This window comes from Triticum dicoccoides, chromosome 2B, assembly GCF_002162155.2.
Source record: "Triticum dicoccoides isolate Atlit2015 ecotype Zavitan chromosome 2B, WEW_v2.0, whole genome shotgun sequence".
Taxonomy (NCBI): domain Eukaryota; kingdom Viridiplantae; phylum Streptophyta; class Magnoliopsida; order Poales; family Poaceae; genus Triticum; species Triticum dicoccoides.
Window position 1 is genome coordinate 710040635 of NC_041383.1, and position 10897 is coordinate 710051531.

At 47.2% G+C, this 10897-nt stretch overlaps 1 protein-coding gene across 1 annotated transcript; it reads right to left on the bottom strand.

Annotated features, from left to right (window-relative positions):
- Positions 1-5674: 5674 nt before the first annotated feature.
- On the bottom strand, positions 5675-9555 carry LOC119365780 (zinc finger BED domain-containing protein RICESLEEPER 2-like). Its single transcript, XM_037631422.1, has 3 exons — positions 9450-9555; positions 8660-8986; positions 5675-8320 (listed from the first exon to the last, which is right to left on the bottom strand). The coding sequence occupies exons 1-3, from the start codon at positions 9478-9480 to the stop codon at positions 6075-6077; spliced, it is 2604 nt and encodes an 867-aa protein (XP_037487319.1). The 5' UTR covers positions 9481-9555; the 3' UTR covers positions 5675-6074.
- Positions 9556-10897: the final 1342 nt, after the last annotated feature.

Consider the following 10897-nt stretch of genomic DNA (forward strand, 5'->3'; position numbering starts at 1 on the left):
GGGGTCCTCCATTGGGGTCACGACATCGACGGCTCGCTGGTGTCTGTCTGGGCGGCAACACATTTTTGCGGGTTTTTTAAGTCCGTGCACATGACAGCAGTCTGTGGACGATGTACACGCCATTAACTTGTACTTGCACTGGCGACACTCACTACTTGTACATGTCGCAAGTAGTTTCAACCCACACAGGCAGACCAGTAAATGTGGGATACAAACGATATTAGTGGTGACCATTTTCTGACCGCATGCTGCTAGTTCATAGATACAAGTGGCGAGCCTTTGTATTGAATCGCTATTGGTAGTTCTTGGCATAAGAGCCCCCTTTGTGTATCTTAGCAGCAACGTGTAATTTTTTGGAACGCTGCTAGTAATATGACAACAGTAGTGTGCTATTTTAAGTTTTGCCAAGTTTGCGACGACGTGTCATTTTTGCTAGACGTTGCTATTAGCAAAATCCTATGTGGGGTTCCTGCACTAGTGGCTGACACTAAGAGCATCTCCAGCCGTCCCCCCAAGAACACCCCCAGGACCATTTTTTTAGCCCCGGCAATAAAAAAACGCTCTACTCACGCCCCCAAAGCCTTGTTTTTCGCCGGATTTGAGTAAAATTAGCCCCGGCGATCCCATCCCAAAACCCAGCCCCCGGGGGGGCAACTGGGGAGACCGGCATTACTTTTTTGCGTCATGTGGCCCACCTGCAGCCACATCTTGCCCCACCTTCTCTCCCTGTGCCAGCTCCGCCCGCATCCTAGCCGCCCATCCCTGCCCCGGTGCCTCCCCGCCGCAGCTCCAGCCCGCAGCGTCGCCTCCGCGGCCGCGCGCCCGCGTCGGGTCACCGCACCTGGCCTCCCGTGCCGCCACGCCAGCCAGCTCCCCTGCGCGCTCGCACCGAGTCGTCGCACACGGCCTTCCGTGTCGGCCTCTAACGCATCTTCTACGCTCCTTACTGGCATCCTAGCCGTCCTCGTGCCAGGCCACCCTGGCCCCCGGCGCGGTCAGAGCGCTCGTGGTCGAGGAAGACTCGAGTGCGGCGAGGGTGACGACTGCGGCGGGAGCATCGTGGCGTCATTCCGGCGGCAACGCAAGGTCGGGGCGTCCTAGTGCAGCAACACCGCCGCGGCCGCCTCAGCCTCGCCGTCGTGCTCGCCGAGGCGCGCCAACGCATCACCGCCCGTCTCCTCACGCTTGCCGAGGAGGTCGTCGATGCCGCCGCGCTCAACATGCTCGTGGGGGCACAACGAGTGGAAAAAAATTGCCCCCTCCCCCAGGCCAAAAAATTCGCCGGCAGCCCCCAAGCGGCGAAAAATATGCCTCTGGGGGGGGGGGGAGGGCAAACGGCTGGAGATGCTCTAAGGTAGGAGAGGAGGTCTCAACCTTTGGCTCGTGGGATTCGTTGGCGGGGCACATGCTATTTAGAAGACGGATAGTCGCAGTCGAGTGCGTCGTTGATGAAGCCGACGTTAGTACTACAGGGCCGCGCTTGGGGTTGTCATGGCCGGCGTGGTCGGGGCAGGGTGACACACACAATCCACTTCCATTCAGAATCACTCGTGCTTGCCATAAAGATGTCATGCAGCGCCTTCATCCTCGCGCACTCTTCAATCATGGCTCCCATCAAAGTCATGGTGATTGTGGGAGAAAAATCAGTGAGGAAATTTGGAGGATCTAAGACTTTGAATACCAAATGATCGCTCGTTATCTTTGATTTATTTTTTTCATAATTTTATTTATATTCCCAAATATCATAAAATAAAATATTTATATTTTAAATGCTTATTCAGTGTTTAGAAACAGTTTATGCAGTACTTAAAAAAAAGTTCATGCATTTTTTTAAAATGTTATTGGCTCTAAACAAAATGTATGTTAAAATATTCACAAGTTCCCAAAAAAACATGAAATTTTAATAAAATATTACGTACCATTGAAAAAATTATAAATATGTGCAGATGTTTCAAAAAATATCTTCATGAAATTTTTTAAATATATATGCAATGTAGAAAAACATTCTTGTAGTCTAAAAAAGGTTTGATGGCACTAAAAAATCAATGTGCATTTGAAAAATGTTTAACATGTATTAAAAGAACATTTGAACATATGTATTTTAACAAATGTACATCAATTATTCAAAATATGTTCAACGTGTATCAAAAGCATGTATACGAAAAATGCAGAATGTGTATTGAAAAAGTACGCACGTGTTGATTAAAAGATTAAAAAAAACCGATGAAGAAACATGAAAAACGGGGAAAGCCGGTGAAAGAACTACAGAACCACCGCTGAAACAAGCATGAAGAAAACACGCAAAAAAAGTTCAAAGCAATCACAGGAACAAACAGGAATAAATAACTGCGTGAAAAAAATTGGTCAAAATTAACTACCACAGAAACAAACATGAAAAAAACCACACAGAAAACATGAAATTTTAATAAAATATTACGTACCATTGAAAAAATTATAAATATGTGCAGACGTTTCAAAAAATATCTTCATGAATTTTTTTAAAATATATATGCAATGTAGAAAAACATTCTCGTAGTCTAAAAAAGGTTTGATGGCACTAAAAAATCAATGTGCATTTGAAAAATGTTTAACATGTATTAAAAGAACATTTGAACATATGTATTTTAACAAACGTACATCAATTATTCAAAATATGTTCAACGTGTATCAAAAGCATGTATACGAAAAATGCAGAATGTTTATACGAAAAAGTACGCACGTGTTGATTAAAAGAATAAAAAACCCGATGATGAAACATGAAAAACGGGGAAAGCCGGTGAAAGAAATACAGAACCACCGCTGAAACAAGCATGAAGAAAACACGCAACAAAAGTTCAAAGCAATCACAAGAACAAACAGGAATAAATAACCGCGTGAAAAAAATTGGTCAAAATTAACTACCACAGAAACAAACATGAAAAAAACCACACGGAAAACCGATGAAAAATCTTTCTTTCTTTTTTGAGGGAAATCAAAAATCTTTCCTAAAAACTGCTCCCCCGGACACCTATTTGACAGGCCCATCAGTGCTCCTCTCATTCATGGGCTGGATAGTGCCTGAGGGCCCAGCGAGGCCCACCCAGGTCGCTGGCACTAAAGAAGATCAGGCCTCGTACTATTACGTGTTCCAGGTGTTACGTGAGTACGACTCGGAACACGTACGTGTAAAGATCGAGCAAGAGTTGTCCCGATCGACGGCGTAGGCCTTCTCCGCCTTCCACTCTGATCTGGTAGGGTTCGTTGCTAATCCACCGGGGCCGCGTCGGATACGGCTCCTACCTCGACTCAGATATCGATCCAGCCGCTACAAATATATATATATCCCCGCACCACCTAGGCCACCAACCACCAAAGCAAACATAAGACGAAATTGAGCGGAAGCTGCGGAACCATGAGCCATCAGATCGATCTGGAGACGAGCGCCCGCACCATGGCCGCCGGCGACGACGACGACTGGGTGTACATCGACGGTGACCAAGAGACGAAGTCTTCACCGGCGCCGGCGCCGGCTGTCGTATGTGCCTCCGATAGCCTCGACGAGTCGGAGCATTGCGCACTCGACTTGAAGCTACTTGCCGATCTCGACTACCTCGCTAGGAAAAAGGATTCCCGGATCAGTATGGATGTCCACGGTGCTGCGACGGAGGTGGTGGCTACCGCGAACGCTGTCGGTGACGGCGCCGTGGATGACGCCGATGCCGTGGAAGACGAAGACGACTGCTCTGACAACTCCAACGGAGGCCGCCTCGGTCAAGTCGACGACAAGTCCGAGCGGCGTGAGGATGGGACGTCCGACCTGAGGCTGAAGGGACTGCTCGACAACATCAAGACCATTGAAAGGAAGCTGCTCGACTGCCATTTGGAACTGCTGGACTACTGCCGAAAGACCATCCAAGACCACCAGAAAGTCACCCCCTTGCCGGCACCGGCGCCGTCAGCGCACGGTTACAACGCTCCTCACTCAGCCGATGCCTCGTCGTACAGTACATATGATGGTAAAAGCTCTGGCTACGGCTACCTCAGCTACGGCGGCGGAGGTTATGACGGCGGCCTCTCAGACTATGACTACGACGGCGGACGTGGAGGTTACTACCGCGGCATCTCGGGCTATGACTACGGCGACCTAGGTTACTACTACAACCTCTTAGGCTATGACTACGCCATGGGCAGCGGAGGAGGTTACGGCATGAGCGGCGGAGGAGGTTACGGCATGAGCAGCGGAGGAGGTTACGGCATCGGCTCTGGCTATCGCTACGGTGGCGGCAGAGGCTACGGCAGCATCTCGGACTATGGATATCCCTACGGCCGCGCCGGAGGTCATTACTCTGACTTTGACTACGGCGGCCTTGGAGATCTTTACTACGGCAGCTCTAGCAATAGCTACGGTTACCGTCCTGAAGACTATGGCCACGGGTACCGCGTCGGCACGTACCCGGCGCAGCCTGCGGCTTGCGATCCCTCGTACCCGGCGCAGCCTGCTGGGAGCCAGTACGGCTACATGGACCTGCCGCGCGTGTCCTCCGTCGTCACCGATGCCCAGGGCACCGGCGGCGGGGCCTGAACCGCTGCCCTAGATCATGGATAGGTTAATCAATCAGGTTTTGTTCATCGTTCATCGCATAGGGGTGTGGTGCTTGGTATCGTTTCATCGCAGTAGAGTAATGGTAGTTGGCAATTGCTGTTTGGATCTATATATTGTTACATAGTAGTACTATTTTATCTTGTCGGAAAGAATTAAACTATTAGTTATATTAAGTGTATTGCTGAACTCTTGAACTTGTTTGCTATTTCTCCGTTGCTGTGAAATCCTATGTGACAGTTTGATACTTCGTTCTTGCACGTATAGCACTTACCTCCTCCGTTTAACAATTAGTCTAGACAATATATACATCCATTTAAATATCAACTAATTCAAGATGGAGGGAGTAATATATAACCAGTCCCAACTAATAGAAGACTAGCATAGCCTAAGTGCGCGCCGCCCATTGCCCATAGAAGCGCCCATCATTAAATTAGATGTTGGCAATATTGTCGAAAAGATGAAGGATTTATATAAAGGTAATGGTGGCTGCGCCCCTGTGGATTTTTGTTACACGAAGAAACTAGTGTTGTTATTGTAGAAAATAAAGTTAGCCAAATCTCAACGGCTGGCTTCATAACGTCCCACCAGCATGAGGAGCACCCAACAGGCTAGAACCAAAATCAAAAAACAGAACGTTGGCAGGCCACATCAACAGCCCCCAAGCTAGCAACCCTCGCTCAGGCGCAAAACAGAACATGAACCCTCCTCGGTTTGCCGTGATAGAGTTAGTTTCAAGAGCCGCGCAGATTTCTTCAGGCGACTGGCGATGCCAGGTCCCCCTTCCTGAATTTTCTCAGAGCTTGACGCAGCTTCGCAGCTCCGGGGCGCAGCCTGGAGAATCTCAGCTCCATTCACCAACGCCTGTTTGTCCTCCGGCGAATGAAGACCTTCCGGCTATTTCAGGAACACACAGGCCGTATAACAAACATTCCAGTTCAGCAAGGGAACAAGTCCCCTTCTCTTTGAAACGAGCATTATTTCTAATTTTCAGAAGAGCCAAGCACACAGCTGCACTCCAGTAAGGATATATGACAGAATTTTGTCGGAAATCTATAACCAACGATGTGATAATGAAAGTACCAGAATGTGAAGCATAAAATGGATTTAAAAAAGAGTATGAGAACAGTTAAATGGTATCCTTTCCGGAAAAGTTCAGTCTTGCCATGGAACTTCATAAATTAAAGAACATAACATCTAACGCAAACATGAGATTAAGCAGCCTAACTATCGAAGCTACTAGCAGCTAACTGCAGATGAACATGAACATGCAAAGTTCTAACAGAAGCTTACTCTTTCAGCACCACCATCATAGCACACTACGTATCGCTGTAGTTTCCAAAACCAAGGAAGTCCAGCGCATTGTTCCCACAAGCAAACAGTGTGAAGATCAATTCTGCCAATCAGAAACCCTTTTGCACTCAACCGCAGCATCGCGCTACTGGGTCAGTGATCATAGGACGGAGAGGTGTGTTAGTAATAGGACGTTGCAAATTTATCTCATCCAATCTCGACTACACACAAGTGCTTCAATCGTCTCGATGCTCAGTGTGCTCTGATGCTTTGGAATTACTGGCCCGCTGCTACTGAATGCTGCTTCAGATTGAACAGCAGATGCCGGCATCGCTAAGACATCCCGGGCAATAGCAGCAAGTGTGGGGTACTTCGTGGCGTGTTCCATCCACCATTTAAGAATGTCGAAATCGTCTTTTCTTGGGACTAGAACCTCCCCAAGGTAGTCCTCAAGTTCTGAAGACATCTGGCAATTGAGATGCTCATCCCAATCTTCCAAAGGATCATTATCAGCTGTATCCAAAGCTGCACTCCTTAAAAGACGGACGCCACTCAGCTGCTCTGTAGCATCGTAGTATTCATCGAAGAGTTCCTGGACTGTATCATGTATTTCAGATAAGTAGCCCAGTGAGTCTGTGCTGTAAGCCCGTTGCAGACGAAATTGAATGAAGCTCATCTTGAATCTTGGATCTAACACGACAGGTATTGACAGCCACACGTATGAGTTCTGCCAATACTCATCGAACGCTTCCTGCATCTCCATGACCAGAGTCACAATCTCTGTGTGATCGTTTGATGCTTCTTCTTGCAGAACTGTCCTCACTTTCCATACCTCGCTGAAGTATACATTTGCTGTCGGAGAGCTAGGGCTAGAAATTACTTCGATGACACGATAAAATGTCCTCAAAATCTTGCAAATAGACCAAGTAGCTGTCATATCTTCTGGAGACAGCACTTCTGCAGCAGGAAACAACTTGTTGAATTGCAACACAACTTCAAGCCTAAAATATAACTTGTGCCACCACTTGGCATCTTCTTGCGGACATTTCAAACTCATCTGTGAAATAACTTCCAGAAGCTGCTGTTGCATCGATGATGAAGATGCACATGCCCCAAAAAAGTCCTTTACTATGTCACCAACAAGGAAAAGTATATATGATCGTCCATCAGAAACAACACTGTTTAGCATATCATCCACACAAGCAATGTTGTACAGCTTGCCTCTGATGGGAAGGCACCTCTTGTTTATGAGCATCTCCTTGAGCTTCAAGGTATTTGCATCATTCTTGATTTCACCAACTGAAGTCAGGCTCAAAATCTTCTGGTCAAGATTCCAGTCTCTGATTGCATCCCATATGACATTGTATGATCCACTTTCCGACTCTGGAACACAAGCCTCCTTGCAGTGTATTATCCTTTCCAAATTAGTAGGTGAGCACCAATACATGCCGAATTTGATTACTAATCTGTGAATTTTCCAGTCTTCAGTAATAAAATGTGCTGTCAAACAGAGGTAATTTACTGCTGGCTCAGGTCCATCATGAGTCCAGATGCTTGCTGATAGCGAGATACGCTGGGAGGTAAGTGCAATTTCATCCTTGACGTTTATCTTCTTCTTCTGAAACAGAGCAAGTAAATGTTCTTCCATATCACTAAGAGAGACTTTGTTAGTCATGTGACTGATGTTCTTTAAAATTCTTCTCATATCTTCATTCTCCACAATTGACAAAGGATAACCATGCAAAGTTATCAATCTGGCGATATCTTGATAAGGTGAATCTTGACCAAACTTGCTGGTGCTTATGGCAGTTGCATTAGTCATAGACGAGGTCTTCTGTTTCTTCAGCCCTGCACCATCTGGTGCTGGTAGGGATAGATGATCTGCCACCACTTGAATTGGCCGATAGGTGATGCCACTGGAGCTGCTAGCCCTGCGGAGCTTGCTAGAGCATTTTGAACCATCTGGTGCTGGTAGGGATAGATGATCTGCCACCATTTGAATGGGCCGATAGGTGATGCCACTGGAGCTGCTAGCCCTGCGTAGCTTGCTAGAGCATTTTGTACCATCTGGTGCTGGTAGGGATAGATGATCTGACACCACTTGAATGGGCCGATAGGTGATGCCACTGGAGCTGCTAGCCCTGCGGAGCTTGCTAGAGCATTTTGTGATTTGAGCTTTCCTGGCAGGTGAAGACTCGTCTCGCACCCTGGACTTCAATTTAGGTAGACTAGAACGGTTACCCTTCTGATGACTGTGGTCATGCCCATGTCGTTTTGAACATGCTAGAGCATGTCGATTCAGATGGCCTCCATGTTTGCTGAGGCGCTTGTGGCAATGGATGCAATCTGCACCCTGCAGTTCCCCCTCAACGAAGATGGGTGTGAAACCCTCCCATATTTTGGACCTCCATTTTAAGGGACTTACTGAGCTTATGTCGTCGGTCGTCACTGCAAAAATTTCATCAACAAAAACATGTGATGAAACTGGATTAATTTGATTCACCAAAACCGTGAATGCAATACGAATAGTTACTTTGTGCCAGAGTTCAATTATCTTAATAAAGGAATATCTGTGTATCCAGATCGTAAACTACACACTGCTAACAAACAAACCACTACTGCTAAAGTCGACTGGACACCATGAGCCAGGTAATGCATGGAACCTGAATAAGAACGACATACCATTTGGGAACTACGAACTCACTACTACAGTATTAAAGTGCCATCTAAACACTGAGCCAAGTAGAAGGTAATGCATGGAACCTGAATAGGCAAAAATGAACATACCAATTGGGAGGCAGGAATCCTGTGGCGACATCCACTCCGTCACTTCGGCCGACGTCGCTTCCGGTTTGGCTGGGCAGGTTTTCAGATGCCGGCGCAGAAAGCTATCCCCATTGTAGCCGAGGCGGTTGTGGCAGTGGAGGCAGTCTGCAAACTGAACCTTCCCATTCAGATAGATCGGCTGGAACTCCTCCCAAATTGGCTGCAACTCCTCCGGCGCCACCTTGGACTGATTATTGTGCCTTTTTATGGGCGAGATGTGAGCACCATCAAATTTAACCATCGCCTTCATGCTTCCATCCTTCTCGTGCCTACCAGGATTCCCCATAGCTTCACAGCAACTCAGTCAAGTATGAAAAAAAAAAACATATCAGTCCAAGAAGATAGCTTCACATAATATCAGAAGTATGGTAAGAAGAAATCCATATAGTTCCAAGAAAAAACCCTACATCGATCTGAGTACATGACATCCTCCATAATTTAAGACCATAGGGACACACACATACATATGCTTCTTGCCCGGCCGTCCGCCAAAATAAAAAACACATACTTGTGGATTCAGCCTCCCGGCCTAAACCCTAGATTACCGAGCGCGAGCACCCAACACTACCACAATCCGAAGCATCCTGCTAAGGGGGGACTTCTTCCAAGCACGAAATGTCACAAAACTGTACCAAAAATGGCACCTTTGCTTCGTATGTAATGTAGCACAGCACAGCGCGCGGGGGTTTCTCGAGCAGCGCGAGGGGAAACAGAGCAAGGGGAAAGCAGAGCAGAGCGACGGCGGGCTAACCTGAACCGCCGGGAAGCGATCGCCGACGCATGGTGTGTGGTCCCGCCGGAAAACCGCCGCTCCTCGGCGGGCTCGCCGGGCGCTTCCCCCCAATCTTTCCCTCCCTCCTGTGGCGAGAATGGGCTTCCGCTTCCTGGAGGAGGAACCACCTACCCCTAAGACGAGATGCGTGCACTGGGCTGGGCTTCTTGGTGGGTCGGCCCTGCTAAAACCCAGATAATCTATTGGTGGTTCGGCCTGGATTCAATGCTGGATGGGCTTATATTGGATCAATCTCGTTCTGTCTTCTTTTGATTTCAGCTCTTATTCTGTCCTTCCAAGAAAAAAAAACTCTTATTCTGGGCTTCCACTCACAGGTCCTTCTACATCACTATCTACCATTATTATTTCTAAAACCACGTCAATGAGTTGATTGATGCACATAATGCGACATGGAATAAAGAAGCCCTTGATGCAAATTTTGTAGCGGCTGATACAATGGCAATATTAACCATCCCGAACTGTACTAGGCAGTTGGAGGACCATTGGGCTTGGAATTTTGAGAGGAACAACTTATTCTCAGTAAGATCTGCATACCGCATGTTGGCTGACACAAAATGGAGAAGGGAGGAATGCTTAGAAGGAAGATCAGGTTCCTCTGATTTTGAATCGGAAGCCAAATCATGGACAACTCTATGATCTGTCAAAGTTCCCGGGAAAATACGTCATTTCATGTGGAGACTGTCGAAGCTTTCGATTCCGACGAAGGATATAAGGCACGCTAGAAAAATGTCAGATAATGATAAATGCCAGCTGTGCGGAATGAGGGACTCATGGCGTCATTCACTTTTCGAATGCTCAGTCGCTAGGTGTGTATGGGCTCTAGTGGATGAAGATATACTTGATTATATACAAGCGTCGCCGGAGCCGAGTGCCAAGGTGTGGTTATTTTCAGCTATAGAACATCTACCGCAGGGTAGTCTGGTGACGATGGTAGTGACCATGCGGGCGATATGGCTGGCTCGTCGAAAGCCAATCCATGAGGGAGAATTGCAAAGCCCACACGCGACACACTCTTTCGTCAAAAGTTTCATCGCAGAACTTGTAACTGTTCAGACTAGGGCGGGGGCAACAGCGCTTGATTCAGCTTCAGTCGGGCGACCCATTGTCAGGCAAGGGTGGGTTGCACCCGAAACTGTAGTTGAAAAAATCCAAGTTGACGGGGGAATTTCATGAAACGGTAGAAGAGGGGCAGCTGCAACCATTTGTAGGGATCATTCAGGTCTTTTCCTAGCCTCCTCAGCAATGGTCTTCGATGATATAAGTGATCCACCAATGTTGGAAGCTGAAAGTGCAACTAATCCCTGGGTGGTTTCGGTAATTCTTAACAACATATAGTTCATTGAACTAATGCTCTTTCAAGATGATCATTTTAGAAAGTTTAATGATTGGCATGGCATGGATTAGAG

Excerpts from the sequence above, each read along its gene's own strand:
- LOC119365780 (XM_037631422.1), bottom strand. The coding sequence starts at position 9,480 with ATGCGTCGGCGATCGCTTCCCGGCGGTTCAG. Across the intron at positions 8,987-9,449 it reads ATCGCTTCCCGGCGGTTCAG|CTATGGGGAATCCTGGTAGG; the intron begins GTTAGCCCGCCG and ends GTTGCTGTGAAG. Across the intron at positions 8,321-8,659 it reads GGATTCCTGCCTCCCAATTG|TGACGACCGACGACATAAGC; the intron begins GTATGTTCATTT and ends AAATTTTTGCAG.